The sequence below is a fragment of the Notothenia rossii genome (genome assembly GCF_949606895.1).
Source record: "Notothenia rossii genome assembly, chromosome: 10".
NCBI classification, from domain to species: Eukaryota; Metazoa; Chordata; class Actinopteri; order Perciformes; family Nototheniidae; genus Notothenia; species Notothenia rossii.
In genome coordinates this window covers 17,592,026-17,619,942 of record NC_136908.1, presented here as the reverse complement: position 1 = coordinate 17,619,942, position 27,917 = coordinate 17,592,026, and the positions used below count along the sequence as shown (strand labels likewise).

Sequence of the window (27,917 nt, the reverse complement as noted above, 5' to 3'; positions counted from 1 at the left end):
GAAACAGTGACCTTTAAACTGATGGCTATTTGAAATTGCAAATTGGGTATGCAGCCCTGGTGAATGCAAAACATATGATTTGGTTATGGATCATGAGGTTTGATGCGTCATAAGACTTTCAGACATAGTGTTATAATCAAAACAACAGGGACCGGGACCCCTCACCTTATATTGCTCAGTGTGAATATAACATTATTCTTATTAATTCACTTCTTATGCATTTCCATGTAATGATACTTTATTCTCTCATTAGATTGCAGTCCTTTCAAAATATGCAAAACAATGTAGCATAATGTGTACTTCTTATATGATAAAGCCCACAGCGTATACCTTCTAGCTTCACAAAACATCAATTAGATGTCATTAATTTACAAGTGTCTTTTTGTTTTCAGCTCCATATCCCTCTGAGGCTGCTGTGTGGGGGGCTGCTTTTCACCTGCAATGCTGTGATGTGGACCTTTCTTGCCAAAGCACTTAGGTACTCCTCTTCCTCCACCCAAACCACTGTGACCACCACAGCCTCCAACTTTATATCTTCCGTAAGTAACCGTTTATTTTACAGGATCTAGCCTTACCACTTGTCCTCTAAGCATAATACTTGCTGTAGTGGAGTATGTTATTTTCAAAGTGACCTTTCGTCCTTATACTGTAAAAGCTGCTTTATTTTAGAAACTAGGCTAGGAATATTTTCAGAAATAACTAAGTTAACCTCCTTGTTTGACATATCCCCTCAAGGCATCATTAAAGAGACTGATTTACTTTGTTAAAAAATAAACCCTAATTCTTTTCTCCCTGCAGGCTTTCCTGGGCCAGCTGATCTTTGGTGAAGCCCAGATAACGTTGTGGTGGGTTGGGATCTCCCTGACCTTCTCTGGTCTGTTGGTACTGCAGAGGGTTTCACCGCAGGATGCACAACATGACGCAAGACACAAGGACGAATGATATGACTGGTCTCCACTAGAGTTGGGCCTGGCTCCAACTGGCCTATTACTGTGGTAATAGGAGTATTTTGGTTGGCATCTCCTCTGATTTGATCTAGCCAAAGAAAATGTCATTTAAAAAAACATGCTGTCTTCCCTCCCTCAAAGTTTTTTTAGAGAAATTGTATTCGGAATAACTAAATGCCCCTCAAAATGAATGATTCCTTATGAAAACCAAATGCTTTATTTGTATTGTTAACAGTTATCCTTTAGGTTGCCGTTTGGCTGAGGAACAGCATTGTTTAGGTCTGTTTTAAAATCAGAGGAGGCGTTGGCCTTTAGCCAGTCTGGCCATGCCCAGCTACAATCTGGCTAGTGGAGACAAGATAATGGATGCCTGTGCCCAGTTTTCCAGATGCTCTAAAATTATCTTTGCAGACGAGCTTACAATAAAGGAAAACTGATACTAGCTTTATGCTACTTTTGGGAAATCTTTTTATCAACAGCAGCAAAAAAAGCGTGTGAGCTAACAGAGGTGTGAGGCAATAGAAAAGGCTACAAATAATTTGACATTTTGGGAAATGCACTTCCGACAGAGAGTTAGATGAAAACATTGACACCATGCACTCTATGTTTGTACAGTAAGCTTAGCAGTCTTTGTTTTTCAATATGGTATTGTATGTATTGAAAAACAAGTCATATATTGTTAGTTTTGTACAGAGCCAGGCTAGCTATTTTCCCTTTTACTGGCTGTGTGCTAAGCTAAAGTTCTTTAGCTGCAGCTTTGTATTTGACAGACAATTGAGAGTTACAATCTTCACAAATCTTCATCTAACTCTCTGCAATAAGGAAGTCATTGTATTCAAAACTATTTAATTAAAGGAATAGACACAAAATTATTAACATATATGTATGTGTACTTTGAAAACCTGTGGCCATATGGTCAGACTGATCTCTCGTCAATCTTTGGTGTTGTGTTCATGAGAAATGGACAAATAGCATCATTGGCCATGCTCACGATGTCACTATTAATCAGCCAGTGCATTATGTATCGTAGCCGTCAAATCACCAAAGCTTTCTTAATTCTGACATTTCCTTAAATAACTAAGACAGTCACTGTAAACATCTTACACTGATGTTGCATTTTATGCATGCTTGAGGCAGGTTAATAGTGAAGCACTTAGCTGAAGAAATTTTATTTTCACAAGAAATAATACTTATGTAGCTTTGAAAGTTTCATCCTTTGGTTCTTTAAAAAAAATATGATTTGCCTTTCTTGAAAGCTTGAACCTCAAGATAGGAGCATGACACATTTTATGATTCAGAGGAAGATGCTCTTCCACTTTATGTTGGACATTGCATGTTTCTACTGAAAATTGAACTCAAATCTCTCACACCAAAGCATCCTGGAGCATCAGTCCACATCAGAGGGAAGTCCCTGTGAGCTGAATAATGTTATTAAATTCACAATCATGTGACTAAAGTGTCCAAACCGTCTCTTAAGCATAAGAGACATCACATGGCCTCTTTAATTGCCTGTTGAGCTTTATGCGTGCGCCATGCATTTACAATCTTATATTTTCCTGTCCATAGACCTTCATCACTCTGGGTTTAACCTGGCTTTATTAAAAGCTCCCTCTACATCCCTAGAGTTGTCAGTGAGAGAGCAATACAATTATTCACCTTTAAATCTCATAACACTGTGATGTGTATAAAAGTGAATGATGCTTTGAGTATTCATGATGTAATGTAGAAAATGAAAAAACATGCTGCTAGAGGGACGTTTCGGTAAGCGTAAATCAGCCAAGTACAGGGGTTGGACTGAATATGACATGAAAGGTTGCTTTATTGAACTATTTTAAGATCACACTTTGCTGTTGTCTAGATACATAAATGCAGAATGGTAGCTCTAATACCTGTATGTAATGTTCCACAGCAGCAATGCACAAATATATCCTTCCAGCTGCTGCTGTGTAGGGTTTGTATCATGTGATTTACATGCGTCTCTATTAATGTGACTGCAGTGACAATGTGATTATGAAGCTCTAAAGTTAAAGGTTGGCTGAGTGTTCTTATATTTCTTAAACAGTGGAGATAACTCACAGCCACAGAGAAGTAAATTTGCTTTCTTGTAGAGAGTTAGATAAGAAGATTGATACAACTCTTATGTCTGGTCTCACAATATAAACTGTAGATGTTAGCAAGTTAGCTTAGCTTATCATCAAGACTGAAAACAGGGGAAACAGCTAGCCTGTCTCTATTTAAAGGGAATAGGAGGCCTTCAAGTACTACCAGTAGGGTGTAATTTGGCATTTGAACAGAGAGACAGGCAGGTTTATAGTCTATGCAAAGCTAACCAGTCTAGCTTCCTATTTACTTGACAGATTTAGGTAGGGCTTAATGGGAGGTTATCTGCCAGACTATTTCTCACTACTTGACAATTTGACAGTTTATTTTTTATTTGTGGACTACCGGATCGCTGCATATAACTTGTGAGTATATGAGTTTAGGAGGTGCTGTTTGGTATGTTACCACAGGCTAGCTCTTTACAGTTGTTCTGATAAGCTAGGCTTCTAGCTGTATAAAGACATGAGAGATCTTCTCATCAAACTCTCAGCAAGAAAGGAAATAATTGCACTTCCAAAAATGTCAAACTATTTCTTTAACACGCCTTTGATATATGTAATATTTTTCTTTACATTCTGAAGGGTTATAATGTGCCTGGCTTTTCCTCCAGTTATTGGCATGATATGATGTTTAACCATCTACCTGTGAATCCACTCCCACTGTAATATAACCAGCTGGAGCTTGGCAGTTGCCACATTTAAAGCTCCATGACAGCCGCATGGCCCTGGGTGTGATGTATTGTGCACTTAAACTGTAGATTGGGTTGTACAGAGAGATTTGAAAATCACTGAGTTATAACGTGGACCTCACACGGTGTGTGTCACATTGATAAGTTAATGTACTGCACTGCTAGAGAACAGTAAATGTATGAGCCCTTTTTCTGATTCAGTAAAGTTTTGACTCATATCATGGTAGAATAAACGGAAAGACACCGATTTTGCAGTAGTTTGTTGGTACAACTTAGATATAAAGATTAGTTATCAATTTATTCTGAAGGTTTGTAAAAGTGTAAATATATTCTCTTAATAGGAAACACTTTAAAGAATGTATCAATTGCCATCCTCACTGAGAGAAGAAACACTGTTGAATTATTAAATAAAACATCATATCTGACAAACAAGATTCTCGTCTCCATCACTCAGATATTATTGGCTGTGAGAAGATGTTAAGTACGTCTTCAAGACAGCTTTCGTCTTTAAACAGAGTAGCTTTATAGAGCCATTCTACTTTCCAAGGTTGAATAAGTAAATGGCATGACTGTTTTCCTACAACAAACAGAGACATTATATTCATTGGGCTCTATTTCCTAAGTAATGTATGAAATGCGTTCTCACTTTATAGGGCTGGATGTGATGTTAGCCCTGAGCTAGTCTACCTGTATTCACACGGTGATGCTTCATTAGACCAGCCCTTTCTTTAAATACCTCTTGGAAAAATGGCAGATGAAACTTAAATCCCTTTAAAGCCTTTTCAAATGCCTTGCACCCCAGTAACATGGCAGATAACAGCTTGGACAGAATTGTATAATTTATGTGTTTGAATATAGTTATTTGACAATAGTGTCAAGTATAATTTCTTATTCCATCCCTCTAATAAGCAAGCCAATTATCTCAAAAAGGAATACCTTGCTCTCTCATTTTTTTTTTAAAACACCCGAATTAGTCAAAAATGTTCTGCCAAAATATAAAGAAAACGGATGGCAACAATCATTAACCATAACAATCGAAGAAAGTTGTGTCACATACCATTTTATTTCATTCCCCTTTAAACAAATACCAGTCAAAAAGAATATGTGGTCCACAGTAAGTACTAAAAAAGGCTATTCATACCTGACCACAAAGGACATATTAAACAATTCTAGAAGAAAGCTGGTGTACATTATGTGTAAACAGAAACCATCGCATCTCCATATGATAAAATGTTTGCATTTCATAAAACCTGTCTTGAAATGGTTACTTCAATGCATCCCTTCAATAAGCATTCAATTTGGCAACATGTATGTTCAAATGTGTCCTTTCATCACCCTTAAAACGCTTGTTTTAAATACAGTAAGGCTTTCGAACACATTTCAGCAAAGGCATTTTTAAGTGTTAAATGCTTTGAAGTGGACTATTTCCTATCTGCACCAAATTATTCCCAACAAAAGTGAAACATCCTCCTCACACTGGATGCTCCAGTGCTGTTAAAACGTGCATTCCTAATATGATCTTTCAGGCCTCGGTGAACATTTTACACTGGTCTAAATTCAAACCAACATTTTATCCTGCAGGCTTTTCCCCTCTAGTCAGGCTCACAACTACAATCTATGACAAACTGGATTATCGAAAAGCAAATTCCATCAATTGCTGGTGACCGATTTAAACTGGTACGAAGCCAAGAGGTTGAGTAGATTCGCTGCACAAGAGTTGTCGAATAAACAAAAAGACACTGGTCAAAACAAACTACTGAATTATAAATACGATTGCCATTTAAAAGCTGCAGCGCTTCTTGGACTAGACACAACTGCTTACCTTCGAAGTGATTTTAAAATTATAATCCATAGGATTTCCATGAATTTCAGCTCAAGATTTATACCAAGTAACCATTTGATGTAAATGAATTCAGTTATTACCTCTCCGTATAGTGTTTTTCTTTGTCAGAGGCAAGTCTGCCTTTCTTGCCACACATTGAAATTACCAATAAGCGACTCAAAGCGTTAGCGTTTAATCTTATTTCATTAATAGTCACAGTGTGTTTCGATACAAAATTCAAGGAGGAAAAAATATATTGCTGCAGATTAGAACTCAGGAGTAGTCTGAGGAAGGCTTAAGTAGGGGTGCAGGAAACGCTGAAGGGGCCAAAGTCAGCCCTACTTTACGCCCTGAACCGATTTGGCAGTGTGGTTGCTGTGGTCTGAATCACCAGATGGTTCCTAGTTAAACTTTAATTATGTTATCATGTTGCCTGCTCTCATCTTCTCCTCCTGAAGGACAAGCCCCACACACTGTTTATCTTAATTCGCTTGAGGTCCAAACATAAAATCAGAGCACAGCTGATTATGGTGCTGATTGTTCATTTTGTTTGGTAGCATCGTTGCTACTGCTGCTTGTTTTGGTCGTATTTCTGACAAAATAGCTGCTCAGCGAGGGTTCACTGTAGTATTATAAATTGTGCTATGGAAACCATTGACTGTTGCCATATCAACCAGAGTATAACTTTAACTAAGGCAGTGAACTGTCCTACAGCCTTTGGATGTCCTTCACAGCTCCGGTTTTGGCTGGAAATTAGCTAATGGCCCGTCCAAACAACAAAAAACACATACCTAACCTGTTTGTATATGATAAGCAAGAAAGGGGGGATAAAGTGCAGACTAAAAGTATGTAAATCAAAACATACATTTGATAAAATGCAGTGTCAAGTTACATTTCCTAAAATACCTGGATTTATCCACCTATCTGGCATCAAAGAACAACAAGACAATCTCATTTATTAAAATATTTAACTAATATGATCCTGTCTCACCCTGAATGTCTTGATAAGGCAAAATAATAAACATTTCTTTAAACAAAAAAGCAGAGGCCAACGTTCACTAATGCACTGTTCTAAGGCAAATCACCCGCAGCATTTAGCAAAAGACTATTGCAACAACAGGAATACAGCATATAAAGAAGTGAAAGGGTTACAATGTTTACAAAGGAAGACAAACTCCGGAGTCCATTTTGTCACACGGACAGTGAAACTTTCTGGACTTCAGTTTCGAGTTCACATTATTGTCTAGTTTTGGAAGCAGGAAATGATCAGACATACTGCAGGAAGAACTCCGCCTCTGGCTGTGGTTTAAGTGCCTCTTGTCAAGTTGTTGCAACAACTCTCAGTCAGCACCAGACAAACAAAAATAAAAAGAAGGTGAATGTTTTAAAAACCAAAACATCTTTGACAACGGAACTCACAACGGAACACCCTGATAATATTGATAAACAAAATAGGCATAAATGAAAGAAAATGTAGAAGTGGTAAAGAGGAGTTCATGCTCGTTGAGGTCCAGCCAATAGGAAGGGATATCGGGGAAGTCCACAGCAGCAGAGCTCAGCCAGGCTTCAGTTTTCACACAATGTACTGGTAAAAGTCTGCCTTGCCGTGGTCGGGTGTTGCAAAGGGGCTCAGCCAGGCTATAGAGAACGGATGGCCAAACACCACCTTCAAATTCATCCATTTGGACCTTTTGGCCCATCGTCTCTCCTCCTTCTTAAGCTGTTCGATACCCTGCAGGTAAAAGAAGTGACAAACATCAGAATCTGACAATCTCCAGAACTGATTAAAGCTGAACATATAGCCGTGTATCCAAATGTTAAATGAACCATTATAAAGTAACGAGTGACAGGGATGTTTTGTATTTGTACTTTTTTTTGTGGTCTGGTTGGTATATATTCAGCCATCAGTAACTCCCTGTGTTACCTTGAACGCGTAATTGAAATGATTGGATGCCTCCACGGTGAACGTAGAATCAGAAAAGCAGGATAAAAAAAATACTTTTGTCAACCCTTAGATTGTATTCATCGGAGCCATTGGATAAAAAAAAGTAATGTATTTAAAAAATAATCAACAAGTATTCCTTTAATTATGTTTATGGTGACTCACTGTCAGCATTCCCTGGTGTCAAAGGACAGCACGCAGGCACAACATGGACTGAAGTAGATGATGTTTGTATAGAAGATCAAGCCGCTGTGAGTCATTGTTGTGGGTGGTTGAGCCGACACAGTATGGGAAATAATCTCACCTACCTGGAGGCTGCAGAGTAAGCAAATGACCTGCTCCTTCTATCATCTGTGCTATGATTTAGTAAACAACACACAGGATGAATTCATGACTTATTTTCAAAAGTCAGAGCGGCAGAAAGAAAGTGCCTACATGTGTGTCAGGATAACTTGCTGCCTAAACTCAACCAGCCCAACACATACTTATTCAAAAACAGATGAGTGATTTGGTTGTTAGGGATGCGCCAGATGTCATTTCCTTGGCTGATTCCAATTTGGATTTTTTAAAGTCTGACTATTTAATGACTTTTAGGTTTTTGACTCACCGTCTCATCGGAGCAGATGGAGTGGACCTGGGTCCCAAACATGACTGCAGTGAAGATCAGGAAGAGGAGAGCCTCAAAGCAGAGGAGGATGAGGAGGATGACGGTAGCCGGTGGAGAGAAGTTACTGCACTCTGGAAAAGAAGAGGGAAGAAAGATTTGTCACGTTGTAAAGGAGTATTTTATCTGTGTGAAAATGCACAGTAATAAAATGGAGTCAAGCTCTTTCCTAAAAATCTCTCACAGGACATAAGAATATAACTACTAATGGTACATTCTGGATATGGTTGGTAAGAATGGACTATACGTTTGCAGCTTTGCATCTTTACAATTCTCCCTTGGATATAATAAGCTATATTTGCACATTAATGGTGGTAAAACAATAAAGTCCCTGAGTACACTGAGCAGCTGCTACATCAGTTCATCACGTACTTGTCCAGTCTTCTTCAAAGCAGAAAACAAAATGGAAGGCCACCAAGATCAGGGCATGGAAAGATATGAGTGAAATATACATCTGTGGAGAGAAAAAGAGCAAAACAAAGCATAAGATAATCATAATATCAAGACATGTATCTAATCTATATTTCATAACCATGTTAATTACATAGATACAAACAGTAAATATAGAATGAAGGCGGCAGGTACTTGTTGCATTTCTGCTCCTCAATATTTTTGCTTACATATCTAGCCATGCAATACAGCCAACACTATTACTTGTGTAAAAGCATATTGGTTCAAGTGTTTTAGGACTCACTGTGAAGAGCACAAAGTATTTCTGATTGCTCTCTCCAACACAGTTATTCACCCAGGGACAGTGGTGGTCCATCTTTTTGATGCAGCGTTTACACACACTGTGGGCACAAAGATAAAGTTGATGAAAATTAATACAAACATTGCAGGCAAAATACCAATCTGAAAACAGTGTGTCTTTTTCTAATAACAGTAAGATAAGGACACAAGCAAAGTGAAGTGAGAGACAGGATCGTTGTGCTCTCAATCATGGTGGCTGGACTAAGTCCGTGTGTGTGTGTGTGTGTGTGTGTGTGTGTGTGTGTGTGTGTGTGTGTGTGTGTGTGTGTGTGTGTGTGTGTGTGTGTGTGTGTGTGTGTGTGTGTGTGTGTGTGTGTGTGTGTGTGTGTGTGTGTGTGTGTGTGTGTGTGTGTGTGTGTGTGTGTATTTATCTCATAGAATTACATTTCTTATGCATCTCAAGTAAGGTCTGACAATTCAGAAGTTGTCATCTGACGAAGCAGAAAATCCTGCTAGATTTATTCATTGTTTACACGCTCTCCAAGCTAAATCAATATTTATAAAGCTGCAATCTTTTGAGTAATATATTCTCTTCCTATTGGTCACTAGAGACAAGGGTATCATTAACCACCCACAGGAATGACTCATAAGAAGAAGATATAATCTTCTTAATTTAAACTGACACCCATTTTTCTCTCTGAGCCAGCATGAGTCACTGGCTTTACAATTCAGTTACCCTGAAGTGTTTTTGTGCTTTTCATGCCTGAAGATCCCAGGGTACCACTGAGCTGCCCCAGAGGGAACTCCTTAACATCCACCTGCAAAGCTTGCAGGGAAATGCTACGCTCAAAGAAAAACACACACAGTAGAGGCCGGCGATTCATCATTGGAACAGATGAGTAAAGAAGTGAAGAGACGCATGAGGACTTTCCTCTGCAATGTGCAGACTTCAGCAGAAAACTCTAATCGCCCAGACCCACATCTTAGAAGTTGCCAAGTTTGTAATCTTCCCTACAATCTGCACTATCACAGGGAGTGCCGTACCTGCAGTGGTGAGCTCGGTCAGGCTTTATGCTGCAGCACTTGGGACACTTGTAGACCACCTGTCCGGGTTTGAGCTGCAGGCTTTCGATGAACTCTTTGGTAGCGTTCCCTTTAGGCACGGCTCCCTGAAGAAAACAGAGGCATTGACAAGGAATACAATTGTAGTTTCTGTACCTGTGGATGTTTGACAGGGTTTTCCTGTCATTGATTTAGCTGGAGACGTTCCATACACATGGGAATTACCCTTTAAAAAGGAAACATATCAATGGGGCAGGATAATGTCAGTAAGTGGCCCCAGGTAATATGTAAGCAGTAGGTCCAAAACCAAACTCTACCCTGGAATACCACAGTAGAGTTACCACAAGTTCGCTGTGTCTCATTAAAGTCTGTCATAATTACATTAAAACATATGTACCATAAAGGATCAACGCAAATATTATAGTGACATTAAAACTAGATCTAAAAACATGCATCTGCAGACGCTACAACCATTTAGTATCTACAATCTGTGTGTTATTAGAGTACTGGGAGACAGTGAAGTAACCGGATGAGAGTGTGACTGACCGGGTCTGTGCACATGGCCTTAGCATGAGAGGCGAGGGCGAGGACCCCGAGGGCGTTGAAGATCAGCCCGTTGAAGAGGCTGTAGATTACGCTCTTGGCAGGCAGCAACACGACGAACACCACCACAAACTCGGCGTAAAAGACCAGGAACCAGGTGATGACGCCGCACACGATGCCGCAGCCGTCGCGGATGAACCACATGGTGTCGGAGCCGTAGCGCAGCGGGGGGGGGGCACAGTGCTCGGGCCTCAGGTAGCCAGCTTGCCTCTCGATGTCCCTGGTGCGGTGCGCCGGGCTCTTCATTCTACAAAACCTGCGGCTCCCACCACATGCTGCGAGGAGAGACGGAGGACAGATGGAGAGGAAGTAGGGGGGGGGGAGAGAGATGTGGAGAACATAAGAAGAAAGAAAGAAGAGAATTAGATAGTAGATAGGGGCGGAAATTAACTATTATTTTTCACTTTACTGATTGTTGACTTTCTGGTGTAAATGTACAGTTCTCCAGGGTCTTAAGCGATACATTTCTTATATTTTTCTGACCACCAAACCAATACTAATACTGGGTCAAATATTGATATTCTAATCATCTTAGAGTTCTGATATCGTAATTTGGTGAGTGTTGTCTTTTCCTGGTTTTAAAGCTGCATTATAGTAAAGTTATTAAACGTTCTGTTCTAGAAGGTGTATTTTTCTTTATGCGCCTAGTCGTTAAATCGTCATTACTGATGATTATGTATCATCTAATTGTGGAAATATCTTGTATAAATTAAATATTGTCATATAGGATTTTCTTTACAGCGACCAGCCGTTATCCAACACCTTAAAATCATAGATTTGCTGTCACGTAAGACAAATAAAATACTAACTCTCAAAGAAAATATGTTTAGTATTTTAAATGATCTAAAAAAGTCAATTCTCAAAATGAATGCAAATAACTTTGATCTACAAATTGATGAATTCCCCAAGCTGTATATAACTGCCCTGTCTTCATTAAAGCAATATCACAGTTTGTGAGTGTGTTACCAAAGCAATTCAGAGTCTGAGTACATTTTCTTAAAAAAAGTTCTCCATATCCTCAAGCAATATAAACAAAGATAAGGGGTTTATAAGTCTGCAGAGTGAATCAGCAAATATCAGCAGGAAGCATAAACTGAAGGAGAAAAAACAATGACTGGCCTAATCCCAACAGGCCAAACAACCTCACCAAATTCTCTCAGAGAAACGAAGAGGCTGCTGAAGGATTAGGAAATGGCAATTTTGGCTTTAAAAGTGAAACAAACAAAGCTTCAACAGAGACGCCTCCAGTAGCCTGAGCCGCACGGGGCCTGAGTGTGTTCCCGAGCCTCATGAATAAGCAATGGAGGATGTCTGAGTGTGTGTCGATAAAGATGTTTGGACTTCAAAGGGGATCAAATGTCAGAAAACCAAAAGAAGGCCTCACTATTTTATGCAGATAACACAGACTGAGTAAAAATGCTAATTCCCGGAGGACGGCCGATGGACCTCGGCGCCGTCTCCTCACTAAAACCTGAACTTTATAGGGGGAGCAGCCAAATGGGTAATTCCTGAGGATTCCATCTATCCATTAGGCTTAACTGAGCAATGACCTAATCTTTACTTTTACGTCTGTATTAATTAGTATTAAAAAGATGTGGTGTTCCGACAGCGCTTCTGGGATTAAATTAGTAAGAGGCCGCCATCTCTGGTTTGAATTTAAACAGTTCATTAGAGCCCGACTCCAGATCACTAACCAGACCCTCTTTGTATGCTTCGTATTACCCAGCCCATCCTACTGCACACAGCACCACACCCATCTGGCCTCTCACTCACAACACATTTAAAGATCAATCATGTTGAAGAAATCATCTGAGCATTTGTGTTGATTGCATATGATTGTATTTTGTATCTGTTTAGTCATCCTCTATTAACTGTTACTGGTGTGCCGTCTTTGCCAAGTCACCCCTCCCTGTCTCGAGGCACTTCCTGTATGAATAAGGCTTAGGAGGACCAATCCTAAGGAGTTTGCCAATCCTTTCTAATGTAAGCCTGCTAACAAGCCATGCTAAGAAAATGGTTACGGCACATTATACTTACTGAACATCAGCATGTTAGCCTTTTCATTGTGAGCATATTAGCATGCTGGTGTTAGCATTTAGCTCAAAGCACTGCTGTGTAAAGCCAAGTAAACCCATCTAAACACATCCTTCAAGTGTGACTTGGATGGACTTTTTGATAATTAAATGTATTATTTTGACATAGCTGCCGTCTCAACCTATCTATCTACCAATCTTTTGAAACACAAACCTTTTTGTCTGACAAATATGAGGAGAACATTATCTACTATTCTGATATTGAAGGCATTTGGGATACTTTCTTGGGGGAAAAAATTACTTTCTGTATTTTAAAATAATGTATGCTCGAACACAAACCAAACCAACCCTCTTTACCCTTTTCAACAGCCGTGTCATCGCGCAGATGAGTCAGGCACAGAGGGAGGTCAGGTTAGACGTCTGGTGTGTCTGCGAGTATCACTTTCACCAGGAGTCTGGGATTACTGAAGCGTGCGTCTCTGCTCCGGTGGTAGTAAACAGAAACAATAGTTTTAACACATGCTGTACTGTCATTTTAGGGTGCTGGTTCTTGCTTTATTTCAAACTTAACTAAAAATACTTTAAGGAAAATTCCAACAAAAACGGATTCATCATCACATTACATTGTTGTAACTATAAAACAGACTGTCTTTTACCTTATCATCAGGTCATCTATTAGCAAAAGGCTATCAGCTCTCATCCTTCAAACTAAGAAACCTGGAGGGGCAGGATTTAGTTACCATGCCAACTTTAATTTCAGGTTACAGATCTCCATTTTACTGAAATGTAACAGGCATTAAAATGTAGCCAACATGTAAATGCTTTAGATATAGTAATCAGATAATACCACATCTTAAAAAGGGGAAATCATTATTCATTGCAAGGGACAACTGTAAGACCTTTGAGAAAATCTGTACATAAGTACTTCCCTTTACTTCATTTCATGGAGTATCTTTGTTAAACAGGTTCCTACTCTTATAGTTATGCATGTGACTGTTTACCAGTGTATATCTGATTCAGCTTGCAGAGCAGACCATTACAAGAAAAACTTGTTTCAGTGAGGGGGACAAGACACATTTGTTAAAGGTTGGTATGGTAATATATTTGTCATGTGGACTGCTTTTTTTAATGTTTCAGGCCATTAATAACAAAGACACTTAGATGACTCTAAGAACGGTGTCTTGTGAAAGACCTGGAGTGAAACTCGCTGCAAAACCAGAGTTCATTAACAGAAACTAAATCAATAGCTTATTTTTTGTAACACGGAGAACGAGTCAATAGATTTCTCTCAGTGAATTGCTGCTTCTTTTCTTTTTACAATGGGAATTAGTAAATGAATTGATTGTCACAGAAACAACTCAAAGAAACAACAGTTAGTAGTTTCTGTACTGATATGCCACTATCAGCATCCCGAAGCCACTGCAGTACTGAAACATTAGATACAGTATGTGAAAAGGCCTGATGTATCCTGTATTGTGACTCAGGGACTCAAAATATATGCATGGCAGAGTCAGATACTAAATTAATGATGTATGGGGTATGTTTGATAGTCTGCTGCTAGAATGAATTTCAAAGTAAGAGACTGATGGTGGAAAATAATGCAGACAGGCTGGATGAGGAACGTGATGTAGAGAGGAGAGGCAGCTCATTTGACCTCCTGTTGAGATCATTAACATGAATGGATTTTCCTTTTTACCAAGAGTAAAAAAACACATTTTTCAAAGACTAAAAAATTATATTTATATTCAGTTTAGTTTTACTAGCAGAGCACTTGATTCAATAGTGTAGAGATTTATGTGACTCTCCCGATGCTGTGAAATTGGAGGATTACCTGAAGTTACTAACTATAGTGAAGTGTGAAGCAGATATTGATTGAAATGTGGGCTGTAAATAGTGCTCTACAGAGGGATCAATACCATCAGCTTTTCCCATCAGAATTTGATGAAGAAAAAGCTGAAATTCTTCTGAACCCGTTTTTGATAAGTTGTAACCAGTGAAGTTTACATACAAAACATTGGTACCTAACTTGTTTAAGTAGTATCGACATGGTGCATCTCTCTGTTAAGCAGACACATTAACTTCCTATTGAAAATGTGTCTTTGGTGAAATGACACACTTTAATGCCAAAATGAAATATCTTTTGACTCAAACCTGGTACCCAGCCTCCTCTTAAGAAAATATCTGGGTTTTTGTTTTGCTAAATGCTTGGCTTTCTAATCATTTCAGCTGTAAATCAGTGCTATAACAATGCAAAACACTGTAATCACGTGTATAGACCTTCCGCCGGGCATTACTTATGAGCAACTCATTTTGGAAATCTTAAAAGGTAATAACTAGGGAGTCAACATTTCTGAAGTGCCCTTGAGCAAGACTCTAGCTACATCGACCTCTGACCTCCCAAAAGATGGATGAGTAAAAAGGGGAAGTATGTTGTCATAACCAATGGGGTCTTTCCAGTTAGTGATCAGTGATCCACGATTAATTAAATAACTTCCCAACATGATAATGCAATTAACGCGAACAGGAAGTAGCTCTGGCACCTGGAGCAGCATATTGATAGCTGATTGTAACCGCCTTAAAGCATTATCCACGTTACAGTAAAATAGCATTATTTAACGTCCGCTGTTTTTCACAAACATACCTCACACTCTCCAGGTTTATCTCCAAAAGTTTCTTGTTATTCTTCGTCTGAAGCCTGATAGATAAAAACACGGAACTGAGTCCCCTCCTCCTGTTAGCGCAATCCCAGCTAACCTCACTGCTCTGCGGACAGATGCACTCCGCAGCTCGCCTCGGTGTCGAAGAGGTGTTAATTCACCTTTTAAGTGTGCTACTTACAGCAGGGCACTGAGCCTTAAAACAGGCCGTAACCTAGCTAGAGCTTCCCCCTCTCTAGGCAGCTTTACAGGAGGAGCAGAGCAACACAGAGGAGACCAGGAAGTCCGATACTATCTACATGGGCGTTCGTGCCCTGCTCTGAGTCTGTCAGGCGGAAGATTCACCCAGCCTACTGATACACTGCCCTGTACCATAAACTGTTTCACATTGTTTCTTATGTTGTTCATGTTGTTTGATTCATCATACACCAAATGCAAATTCCTCATATGTGTAAACCTACCTGGCAATAAACTTGATTCTGATTATTAGTATACAACATATTGTCATAATAGGCTGATTGTGTGCTAAATTAAATGTTAACAAATGTAGATTGTATTAGTGCTGTTTTGAAATGCAAAGTGTTTAATTGCCATTTAGAGGCAGGGGTGGATTAATGCACATCCTGTCAATGCTGCTGCCTAGAGAGGTTCCATTAGTGCAAGTTTCATCATGGATTATCCAGATTATTTTGTACTGATTAAAACAAAAAATCAGAGAAAGAAACAAACTTGACCCCTATCAGCCCATGAAAAATATTTAACAATAATTTGGTGTGGGACCCTGGCCACTTTAATCTGCAACTGATCAGTGTACAGGTGCCTGATAAGGACACTTTGTCTATCTTGGATAAAGCTCATTCTGAATTTATTAGAATAGCTATTTCCCCAAAGGTAAAATAAACTAATATAGTGCTAGTCATACTAAACAAAAAAAGTCACTCCTTTGCATGATTTATGAATGATTTGAAATCATTTTTTTCACAACTGAAAAAATTGAACTCTAGTTACATTTAAATACGAATTTATGGGCAACACTTTTTTTATTGTTTGGATTAGTGTCACAAGACATGCTTATTACATATTTAATACATAATGTTTTTTCATTTAGTTTGATAGCGTATGAATTAAACTAATTGTTTATGTATGTATTTTCTGCAAGATCTATTATGTTCCCAACTGTGTTCAGTTGTTCATGGAAGGAAAAAAAACTCGAACTGCGTCGTCTCTTGATGACGTAGGAAAAGAGCGACCGACACACATGCTAGAAGTGTTTTTCACATAATGGCAACAGTACAAGTTAGCGAGGCTGAAAAGGTGTATATCCTTCATGGTATACGGGTAAGTTGGTATCATCTATATTTCAGACTTTAACTCCCGTTAACCCCAGCGGTAGGAACTGTGTAGCATAAGCTCACTAGCTATTGACCATTGACTGTATATGGGCCATTCTACCAAATTGGTGCAAAGTCAGGTTGGAAATGTTTTAAAATGTTGTATGTTTGTATGTATCTACATTTTGTATGTTTGTATGTATCTAAATTACACATATCTAGTAAAAGAACCGTACATTTTATATCGTATTTTCAGACTGTATTGAAATGTTCTTCCTCTACCAAATATGGTCACTACCGAAACATAGTAAATACAATGTAGTAAAAAAGTATTATATTAACCTGTTAAGATTGTTTTACCTTCCCTTCTCTAAATAGTATTTTAACAAATATTTCTTGAGGGTTTTCTCAATTAAATCAATGCAATACATTTTTTTAACCAAATTTTAAAAGTTCAATTTATACAATTCATAAAAATCACAATGCAAACTTTCTTTTTAAAATGCATAATACTGATCATATTGATTCCAGAGTTGATGATTGTTGGAATTGAACATAGATTAAAACAATCAGTATCATATCATTTTAGTTGATAAGTCAATATAATTTTTTACAAAACATCCAGTGTTTCGTTAGTGACCACAGTATTTTGTTCTCAAGGTTGTATCATATTCTCTCAACCTTATTGCTTAATCTTAACTCATAACAGACTTTAAGACACATTTATTTCAAAACTATGGGATTTACCTGCTTACCATTCAATTTTGTCACTACCGAAACGATCATGTCAATTACCGAAACTTAACCATATGTTTCGGTAGTGACTGTTTCAGTAGTGACGATTCTAGCTAAAATTGAGCGTAACTAAAGAATGCTAGCAAGTACATGGCTAGCATACACGTATTGCTAAGAGGTTTACACACTTAAAAACCTAATACTTTGCATGAAACCCCGAAAAAGTTTACTTAATTGAAGATAATATGTGTTCGGTAGTGACACGCAGATTTTCAGATTTTGGAAATTGAAATTTATAGTAGAAAATACCCTATAAATGATGTTTTTGTATATATTAGGCTTATCACTATATAATGTTGCCTTGTGTTTAAATAGACCATAACATATTCTTAGTAAATATCTATGTCTGAATACTTAATTGTTTTGTTAAATAGTTTTTCTTGTTGTGGGACCGCACTTTGTACTAATTCGGTAGAATGCCCCATATACAATAATGTGCATTATTTTATTCAGGATGACTTGCGAGTGGACGGAAGAGGATGTGAGGACTACAGACACATGGAAATAGAGACTGATGTGGTGTCTAACACAGACGGATCAGCCAAAGTCACACTGGTAATGTCTCATCATATTTATTATTAACCATAATAATAATGGGGTCATAATGTCACCCCAACAATGAAACTAATGGTATTAAAGAACATCAAACTATGGGCCAGATAACAGTTTAGATTGGCTGGAGAGAAGGAGCGTCTCACCCAGGAGATATTATCCAAATTGCCCAAGACTTATTGATTATTTTACTACTTTCTGATGTTCTGTTTGTCTTTCAGGGGGACACGGCGGTTCTAGTCGGGGTTAAAGCTGACATTGGAAAACCGAGGCCCATGGTGCCAAATGAAGGCTACGTGGAGTTCTTTGTTGACTGGTAGGTTTGGTGCATGTTGTCATGAGTGAAGTAAGACTTTGGCTTGTTAGAATGAGGTTTACTTTTAAAGGGTTGGCCTCCAAACCAATCAGTTATTATAGCAATTCTAATTACAACCTTTTAGGAGGCATCAAAGTATTTTATATCATAGTATAACATATAATCAGGGGTGCACATAACTTTCTCAGTGAGGTACTCTGATGAGTACCTGGAGTCAGTGTTTGGTACTCCAACTTCTGGCTCCACTCAAAGTTATTTGATGAAGCCCTCTGTATCGCGAACGTCATTGGGGGGGGGGGGTGCTAGTGGAGTTCAGTAAAGTCAACGGGGGGGGGGCGCAGTTCTCCAGTGACGGGGGGGCACAATGCCGTTGTACAGACCGACGTTAACAGCAGCCCTGTCTGTGCACACGGAGACCGACTCGTCCGGTGATCTAACCGCCTTCTGGAAAAGCTTCACAAGTACGTCGGTACGCAAATGCGCTTTGTGACAAAAGAGACGGTACCCATTTCAGATTGTTGCCGCGCATGCGTACCTGCGTACCAGTTATGTGCACCCCTGCATATAATTATATAATAATGTTTCTGGAAAGTATCATTGAAATGTGACTTTCTATAATAAGCCTATTTAATCACTCCATATTTATTTGATAGTTCACTCAATATTATTACTGCCCACAATAAATAAATAAAAATGTAGTGTCCCCATGGCATGAACACTAAAAAGTGTCCCAAAAAGACAAAAATATTATCTGATCCAGAAAACCAGATCAGGAGTCGAAGCTTTGCATTACAAAGCTCCCTTGCTTTGGAACCGACATTCTCTTTTTATTAGGGAAGCAGACCAACATTGTCCAAGGTCCAACATTTTAAGAGCTTGTTTAAGACTTTCCTTTTTAATAAACTCAGCTAGAGCCGGTTTTAAATGTCCCTGTGTTTGTCCTCCCGAGTCCTACATTGTATGGTATGTTATTCTATTGTTTTTACTGTCATTGTATTTCATGGTCTATCATGATTGTTTTTTTTTCTTCTTGTAATTTTAACTATGTTTTACACTGTCATTCATGCTTGTTAATCTGTAAAGCCCACTGAGACTAACGTGTTTTGTCATATCGGGCTAAATCAATAAACGTTGATTTGATTTACCAACAGGAATGGATAAAGAGACATTTCTTCTTTGTAATATGCTAACAGTTTTTGGGACTATTTTGTATGCAAATCCTTCCACCAGGGTGTGGTGTTGTAACATATGTTCATGCATCTCCAACACATCCCAAGACAAAAAACACAATAGCAAGGAAAATATTATCATATTTATAACAAAACGTGTGCAGAAAGCTAGTGGGTCAGCAGGTTTCCACCTTCTCAAGTTAGAATAAATCATATCCGACTTAGAGATATTCTGTTGGCTCATGTTTCTTGTCTCCCCATCTCTAGCTCAGCCAATGCAACCCCTGAGTTTGAGGGCAGAGGAGGCGAGGAGCTAGGCACGGAGCTGAGTAACACACTCTACAAAGTCTTCAACAACAAACACAGTGTGGACCTGAAGAGCCTGTGTATCAGCGCAGGAGAGCACTGCTGGGTCCTCTACGTGGACGTTCTGGTGAGTAGCGTCTGGTAAGGTCTTTCAGTATCCCACATGGCAATTCAGCATTAAGCGCCCATAGCTCGGCTAATGGCCAGGTGGGCCTCTCTCTAGCTCTCTTCAGAAATCCTGACTAACTATGCCATTCATTTTATTTTATTTTGATGCAAATATTTGGTAATTAGCATGTTCTGTTATTTTTTTGTGAAAGTTTAATAACATTTTGTTGCTAAAATCATTTAATCTAAATGTTAATAATTGAGCAGCACTAATGTGTCCTAAATCTAGAAATCCTCAGTTTTTTTATCATATTTGCTTAACTTTTTTTCCAATTCCTATTTGTATGACACAATGATAACTAGTTCTTGCATGTCAAATACTGCTTGATAAACCATGCAGAGCAGCAGCGCTTCTTTCCTTGTTTCAGTGGAGGAATAATCAAATGTGCATAATTGACCTCAGACCAGCTAATTTTGTCAATGTATATTTAGTTCCCATGATCGTATCTAAGATAAAATCTCACACTGGCATGTTTCCACAGCTTTTGCAGTGTGATGGAAACCTTTACGATGCCATCTCAGTAGCCATCAAGGCTGCTCTCTTTAACACAAAGTAAGACAAATGTTATCCTGTGGTTTTTTAGGGTCTTTGTTGATCAAACTGTGAAATAATATGATGTCTTACAGCTGTTGTACGTCTAATTCTTATACAGTAAAGTGATATAACATATATATCTTCTGATTACCTTACTGACAGAATTCCCAGAGTGCACATATCGGCCGACGAGGAAGGAGGGAAGGAAATTGAGCTGTCAGATGACCCTTATGATTGCGTGAGACTCAATGTAGAAAATGTTCCTTGCATCGTCACGTTGTGCAAGGTGAGCTACCCTGCTGATACTCAGGAGAAAAGCATTTTTAAAGACCATCATCACACAAACAGTGACCTTGGCATTGGCTGTTTTCCTGCAGGTGGGCCACAGGCACGTGGTGGATGCGACTCTGCAGGAGAAGGCCTGCTCTGTGGCCAGCCTGATAATATCTGTCACACAAAAGGGCACGATCACCTGCACCAGGAAGGTGGGCGGAGGCAGCCTGGATCCGGAGAGCATCTTTGAAATGACAGAGGTGAGTGTGGCCCTCCTCGTCGACTCTTCCAGGTTCTAAATATGTTTATGTTTGAATGAGGATGTGTGCTAGAAATGTTCTAAAAGGTTGTGTTGTCTGCAGGCAGGTAAACGTGTCGGGAAGGCCCTCCATGCTCCGCTCATGAAGCTGCTGCAGGAGGAGGAGAGTTTGGGGAAAGAACGACAGAAAGTTGGCTTCCTTGGTTAACATAATTTACATTTGATGTACATGTATTTAGATTTTTCTAATAAAAATTCATTTCTACTGCCTTTCCTCTTTGTACTTGAATTATAATACATTTTTATATGGTATTTAATATTTTAGGATTTTAATCCCTGTACAAGGGACTATGTTGCAAGTGGCTGAACAGTATATTTTTCACCAAAAGATTTATAAACTCTTATTCCCTCCTATCAAGCCTAAGTTCAGTTTTGTTTAGTAATGAAACAAAGATCACAAATAAGTCCAAAAATAAAGTCCAGTCTGTCTATGTCCTTTTGTTCCCGCCACGTGTCGGTCTTCCAGAAGGACCAGATGTGACTCTGGATCACTTCCACTCAGACTGTTGTGGGGTGTGTGTGCTGGCTGAGAACAGACACGTCCTAAACAAACTCCTATGGAAAGAGCTCCTGCAGCAGATTGGACAATATAACATGTATACAGAGAATACTTCATAAAGTTACACAACATTTAAAGTTCACCTATTATGCAAAATCCACTTTTTCATGTCTTTTATGCATAAACATGTGTAAAGAGATTTGCTCTCTTTTTGTCCCGATCCATTTATATAAAAACTTGTCTGAAAATGAGCTGATCAGATTTTGCCCACTTTATGATGTCATAACGATTTTTTTGGTTTATATAACCATTAGCCAATAACAAACCAAGGTAACCCCCGCCCACCTTATCACCTGAATCTCCTCCTAGAGCACCATTGTGTTCTTTTTAACCAAATATCTCTCAGAGGGGCGTGGGGAGTGGCTCCTTATTTTCATCTTACTTATTGTAAGTCGCTTTGGATAAAAGCGTCAGCTAAATGCAATGTAATGTAATAAAGAAAGATGGACTTTTATTAATCCCTCGTGGGGAAATAGTTTCTCTGCATTTGACCCATCCTAGTGTTAGGAGCAGTGTGCTGCCATTTTGAACGGCGCCCGGGGAGCAGTTTAGGAAACGGTGCCTTGCTCAGGGACACCTCGGTAGCACTTGGTCTTGCCGGGACTTGAACTGGTGACCTTCCAGAGGGGATTATGGGATGCTGCAATGATCTGTTTGGTATTTTGAGCCAAACACTTCAGAGACATGTTTTGTTTATATCTGAGACCTATAATATATTGATGAAAAACCGTATAATAGGGGACCTTTAAAATAAGGGATAAACTTGTATATCCCTAAAGAGTTAATTGAGAGCTGCATCAGAGACTTCACAGGTTATGATGAATGACTTTTATTTCAGTGCTTCACTGCCGCCTCCAGGAAATCGGATGTGTTCCAAATGAGGCCATACCTAAACACTTCCAAAAATCTTTTGGCCAACAAAGTTGTATTCCCATCCTTTTTTCAGGTTTTAACTACTCTTTAAAGCCAAGGAAGAAACTGTAACCAGATTTTTAAGCATTTATGCAGCACATGAGTCAGGATTTGTTTACTTCCTTTATATATACTTTGATGAAAGCTGTCTGTCAGCCTCCACCTGCTTTCCAGGCATGGTTCTGGTTTGTATTGGCTTTACTTTTGAAGGGTTTGGAGCCAGCTGAGATGCATGCACGCCATCCTTTAATGCTCCTGAGATCAGTTTGTTATTCCTGCAAATGGCAGTTTTTGACATCAGTATTTTTCCTTGTTTGGAGAGATGAGAAGGAGGGTGTGAGAAAGAAGAGAGAGGAGGTGAATCAATTCTAAGCATCCACTGGAGCAGCCTCATTTAACAGGTCTCATCATGGACATTGTTAAATTGAACAACTGCGGCTGCAATAAATGTGGTGCAACTATGTAATCCTGGCTCCTCATTTGTTGTCTCCAGTAAAACACACTCCCTCCTTCACTTCACTGTTTTTCATGGCTAGAGTTCCTGTGGTTGAAATGGTTTTCCACACCCAGATGCAAAAGCTGGCAGTCTCAGTTTAAAAAGTAAAACTGTAATGATACAGTTTTTCTCGATTGCTAACACACTAAAATGCTACATAAAGCACAATTATTTTAACTGACACTCAAAGAGCAAAACATCGGCTCAAATCTCCAAAACTCTAAACACGTTTTCAGCTTTTCACACAATTTGCAAATCAACATGGCACTTTTTGCAAACCACTGCATCCGTTCTCATTCATAACACTCCGTTCGATGTCTCACTATGGGATGCGCCTCAACGAGTATGCAAACAGAAGCATCAATCTCATTACGCCAATCCTGATTGGCTGGTGATCTTGACGTCTACGTCAGGGAATCCACCCACCCTATAAGTAGCTTGCGCTACGACGCAGCGTCATTCAAACACCTCTTCTCGCTTCAGAGCACATCTCGAATTATCAGTAGCCGGGCTAGCTTAACGGTCCACAGACTGAACCCAAAGCTAACATTCGGTCGACGGGTGCTTGCCGGTTACTTTTTTGCTTTGCAAGAAGACTGAACAATATTAACACACCAGTTAATATTGTAATCTGCCTCGCCGTTTCTTTCTTTCGAAATTACGGCAAGGTTTGATTTTTTCTTCAAGCTAGTAACATACCTGTTGCTAGCTTTTCTTCTCTCCACCACCACGGTAGCGAGGACGTTCTCTTTTCTCTCTCACACCAGAGGAGACGGAGATAAAAACAAAAGGTATTAACACACCAGTTAATATTCTTTAAAGAATAAAGTCTACACCGTCGCTTTTTCCTTTCGGATTAACGACAAGGTTGGATTTTTTACTCAGTAACGTACCTGTTACTCCACGCCGACACCCCGGCGAACAAAGATGGACCCTTTTCTCCCTCACACCAGAGGAGTCAGGGACTCGGAGGCTCGGCTATGCGGCTTCGGGTTTAAGATCTCAGGCACAGACTCACACCAGGTCTGCTCGTCCTGCCTCGGGCTGGAACACGCCCAGGAGGCTATCGATAACCCCAGCTCGCGCGGGCATTGTGCCCGCTTCACCATTAACAGCCTCCGCCGACGGCTAGCACGCCAAGCTAGCTTGTCGGGACAGGGCCCCCTCATGTCCGCTGATTCGCCGGCCGGCAATCAAGACATGGTGGCGTCCGACGCAGAGATTGAGCCCCGCGCTGTGTCAGGCTGGGGCTCAATAACAGCGGCAGCCGCTGAACCGGAGCCCCGCGCCGTGTCAGGCTGGGGTCCGGTGGCGGCAAGAGCTGAGAGAGCGGAGCCCCGCGCTGTATCAAGCTGGGGCTCCCAACTGGACCTCACCATGGTTCCACCCGCGGAGGATGTCCTGGAGTTGGACTATATGGAGAAAGAAGAGGATGCCTCAGTTCCTCCTGTCCGACTCGGATGAGCACGAGGATAACATCTTCGCTTCATCGGCTCAGGCTGCAAAGCCGGGAGCGATGTCTGCTCACCCGGGCGAAAGCACACCAGCTGCCTAAGTATGGACTTGCGGGCCGTGTGTCAACGCGCTGCTTCCAGGCTGGACATCCCATGGCCTGAAGTGGCCAAGGAGACCTCCAGATCTCGCTACGAGGGGAAGCAATTGCCCCAAGCAGCGAGGACGAAGAGGCAGCTCCTTCCAGTCTTTCCGGAGATGCTGGACGAGGTGTCGGTCTCGTGGAGAGACCGCCCTTTCAGCAACAAGGCCCCAATCCAGGGTGCCTCCTCCCTGGACTGTGACACTATGGAGAGGCTCGGCCTGCTCCGCATGCCGCCCATGGAACCGCTGGTGGCAGCCCACCTCCAACCGAGGCTGGCTTCGACACCGAGCAGGAACCCCACGCTACCGGCAAAGGCAGACCGTTTTCAGTCAGCGATGACTGAACGGGCCTATAAAGCCGCAGCGTTGTCCGCCAGGGCACTCAACGTCTCCTCGCTGCTGACCGCCTACCAGGCGGAGCTCTGCGAAGACTTGTCAAGCAAACCTGAGCCTGCCGTGTGGGACGAGATCGCAGCGATCACGGACATTTGCCTCCGTGTGCAGCGCTGTGCAGTCCAAGCCACGGGAAAAGCACTGGGAATTATGGGGGTACAGGAGAGAGCCAGGTGGCTCAACCTGACGAACCTTCCAGACCGGGAAAAAGAGGATGTTCTGGACATGCCTATTGTTCCCGAGGGCATATTTGGCTCCGCTCTAGCTTCGATGCAGCTGAGATGCGAATCAAAAAAGAAGGAAGACGAAGGCTCTCCAGCTCTGTCTCCCCCGAAGGGTCCAGCCGCCACCTTCAACGGTCCTTCACTCAAGCTGCCTCACGTCCTGCCCGGTTCAAGATACCGAAGCAGCAGAGACCACAGCCCGTCCCGGGTCCCCAGCCCAGGCACGAGGCGAGGATGAGCTGGCCAAGAAGATCTCTGGTTCCGGTAGCTGCCGCTCAGGCACAGCCGACACAGGTTTTCAGCCACCAGGAGAGGAAGAAGAAAAGGGCAGCCTGACAGCCTCCTCTCCTCTCCTCGACGAGAGAGCTGGAAGTTCCCGGTTCCCCAGCTCCAGAACACGTTCCAGTGTTAGATGCTCATGTGTTTTCGGGGTGCCACCATGCCCCCATCTTCCCGCCGCCTCGAGTGATGCCAGAACGTCATCCTCAAGTTCGCGCCATAAGGGAAATGTACTTAACATCAAAGACAGCAAGTTCCGCTGCCTGTTTAAGTCACACAAAACATGTCATCATTATTAAATAAACAATTTTCCACTGTTGTTTCCAGGCTTGAAGCCAAGGGCGCATTCAATAAAAATGAAAAGAAAAACAATAAAAACAATAAACAGTCTGTCGTCTACCCCTCTTTTGAGAGCGGCTACGGCCTCTCTCAAAAGGCGGACATTAGACGGGATTGTGAAGGTACCACTGCCACGCGCATGCGCAGTGTCGGCCGGGGTTGTCAACCTGGGGTACCACCGTGTTCAGACACTAGAGGGCCCCATAACACAACAAATAAAGACACAGAGGGCAGACGACAGAGATGTGACATCTCCAATCGCTTTAAGAAGCGAAAAGTGGAAGATGCTCACAGCATCTGCTTGGGTTTTCAAGACAGTAACACGGGGCTACAGGCTCCAATTCGCTGTCACCCCCCCTCGCTTCTCGGGCATTCTGTATTCACAAGCCCGGGGAGAGTCGGCCCATATTCTGGAGCAAGAGATTTTCTCGCTACTAGAAAAGAAGGCTATATCTATAATACCCACCGAACAGAGTCAGAGCGGCTTTTATTCCAAGTATTTCCTCGTTCCCAAACGGGGAGGGAATGGAATTCGGCCTATAATAGATTTGAGAGCTCTGAACAAATATCTCAAAAGATACAAATTCAGAATGCTCACTCACACATCTCTGTTGCGTCTCGTGCGCCAAAACGACTGGTTCACATCAGTAGACCTGAAAGATACGTATTTCCACATCCCAGTATATTACCCACACAGGAAATATCTGAGGTTCGCCTTTCAGGGTGTCTGTTACGAGTACAGAGTCCTTCCCTTCGGTTTGTCTCTCAGCCCGCGAGTGTTTGTACGGTGTACGGAAGCCGCGATAGCCCCGTTAAGACAACAGGGTATTCGCTTGGCAACTTATCTGGACGACTGGCTGCTTCTCGCACAGTCGGAGCAAGAGGCTATTACGCAGACGAATTTCCTCGTAAAACACCTGCTCGATCTGGGTTTCGTAATAAACACAGAAAAGAGCATGTTGTCCCCAGCCCAGACTGTACTCTTCCTGGGCCTACGCCTTAACTCGGTGCCCTTTACAGCCCGCCTGTCAGCAGAAAGAGTGAAAGCCTTCAGAGCTTGCCTCGCTCATTTCCGGCTACGCAAATATGTTCTCTTCAGATCATGTCTACGGTTACTGGGGCTCATGGCGTCAGCCATCCTGGTGGTACGACTGGGACGCTTACACATGAGGGAGTTTCAGCGCTGGGTAGCTGCCCTCAGACTGGACCCCGCGCGTCATGGCGCGTGGAGAGTGATGGTCACTAAGAAATGCGTAATGGCACTGCGCCACTGGCTACACCCGACTTTTCTAGTACGGGGCGTGCCTATGGGTGCTGTCCTATCGCGGAAGGTGGTCACGACAGACGCATGTCTGACGGGCTGGGGGGGTATATACAAAGGTCGACCTGTCAGGGGTCTCTGGAGCAGAGACCTCCAACGGTCACACATAAATTATCTGGAGCTTTTAGCGGTGTTCCTCACCCTAAAACGCTTTCTGCCTTTTCTCAGAGGACATCATGTCCTCGAGAGGACAGACAACACGACCACAATATCGTATATAAACCGCCAAGGGGGTTTGCGTTCTCTTCAGTTACACATGCTGGCACGCAAACTGATCTTATGGAGCTGCGGACGTCTCCTCTCTCTGAGAACGACGCACGTACCAGGAGTGATGAACCTCGGGGCAGATCTGCTGTCCAGAGGTGCACCACTATGCAGACTGGACTCTACATCCAATGGTTGTGAGTCAGCTGTGGGTGCGTTACGGCCGAGCCGCGGTAGATCTGTTCGCATCAAAAGAAAATGCTCAATGTCAGCTGTTCTTTTCAATGCGTGATTTAAACGCACCGTTAGGCGTGGACGCGCTCGCGCACGTTAGGCCTCCGGTCCTTCTGTACGCGTTCCCACCCCTGCATCTGATACCCCCAACTCTGGCCAGAGTGAGAGAACAACGCCACACACTGATCCTGATAGCTCCGCACTGGCCTGCAATGTACTGGCTGGCGGAGATATATCAGCTGCTGTGCGGGCAGCCGTGGCAGCTCCCACTACGCAGGGACATACTGTCTCAGGCGGGGGGGACAATCTTTCACCCACACCCAGAGCGCTTGGCACTATGGGCCTGGCCCGTGAGTGGTATAACCTGAATACAGTGGGGCTCCCGCAG

At 41.5% G+C, this 27,917-nt stretch overlaps 3 protein-coding genes across 4 annotated transcripts in view; 2 read left to right on the top strand and 1 right to left on the bottom strand.

The window, feature by feature from the left end:
- tmem42b (transmembrane protein 42b) overlaps positions 1-1,389 on the top strand; it is a 2,259-nt gene extending 870 nt beyond the window's left edge. Inside the window, exons 2-3 of the mRNA XM_079654472.1 lie at positions 393-539; positions 799-1,389. Of these exons, the coding sequence (XP_079510598.1) occupies positions 393-539; positions 799-942 (291 nt within the window). The 3' untranslated portion in view covers positions 943-1,389. The remainder of the gene's footprint in view (positions 1-392; positions 540-798) is intronic.
- A 3,385-nt stretch (positions 1,390-4,774) lies between these two features.
- zdhhc3b (zDHHC palmitoyltransferase 3b) lies at positions 4,775-15,528 on the bottom strand. Its single transcript, XM_079654471.1, has 7 exons — positions 15,193-15,528; positions 10,462-10,793; positions 9,898-10,022; positions 8,858-8,954; positions 8,536-8,617; positions 8,107-8,237; positions 4,775-7,289 (listed from the first exon to the last, which is right to left on the bottom strand). Exons 2-7 carry the CDS (start codon positions 10,762-10,764, stop codon positions 7,131-7,133), a joined length of 897 nt encoding a protein of 298 aa, XP_079510597.1. The 5' UTR covers positions 10,765-10,793; positions 15,193-15,528; the 3' UTR covers positions 4,775-7,130.
- Positions 15,529-16,408: 880 nt separating this feature from the next.
- Positions 16,409-21,182, top strand: exosc7 (exosome component 7). 2 transcript variants are annotated; one of them, XM_079655870.1, is made up of 8 exons: positions 16,409-16,546; positions 17,788-17,889; positions 18,108-18,202; positions 19,639-19,804; positions 20,328-20,398; positions 20,543-20,666; positions 20,758-20,913; positions 21,016-21,182. In XM_079655870.1, the coding sequence occupies exons 1-8, from the start codon at positions 16,490-16,492 to the stop codon at positions 21,118-21,120; spliced, it is 876 nt and encodes a 291-aa protein (XP_079511996.1). In that variant the 5' UTR covers positions 16,409-16,489; the 3' UTR covers positions 21,121-21,182. The 2 variants fall into 2 exon arrangements, with proteins under 2 accessions (XP_079511996.1, XP_079511997.1); XM_079655871.1 differs by lacking the exon at positions 16,409-16,546 and adding an exon at positions 16,568-16,679.
- The last annotated feature ends 6,735 nt before the right edge of the window (positions 21,183-27,917 follow it).

Excerpts from the sequence above, each read along its gene's own strand:
- zdhhc3b (XM_079654471.1), bottom strand. The coding sequence starts at position 10,764 with ATGAAGAGCCCGGCGCACCGCACCAGGGACATCGAGAGGCAAGCTGGC. Across the intron at positions 8,955-9,897 it reads GACCGAGCTCACCACTGCAG|TGTGTGTAAACGCTGCATCA; the intron begins GTACGGCACTCC and ends TTGTGCCCACAG. Across the intron at positions 7,290-8,106 it reads CCATCTGCTCCGATGAGACG|GGTATCGAACAGCTTAAGAA; the intron begins GTGAGTCAAAAA and ends TTTTACCTGCAG.
- exosc7 (XM_079655870.1), top strand. The coding sequence starts at position 16,490 with ATGGCAACAGTACAAGTTAGCGAGGCTGAAAAGGTGTATATCCTTCAT. Across the intron at positions 17,890-18,107 it reads GATCAGCCAAAGTCACACTG|GGGGACACGGCGGTTCTAGT; the intron begins GTAATGTCTCAT and ends TTTGTCTTTCAG. Across the intron at positions 20,914-21,015 it reads GCATCTTTGAAATGACAGAG|GCAGGTAAACGTGTCGGGAA; the intron begins GTGAGTGTGGCC and ends TGTTGTCTGCAG.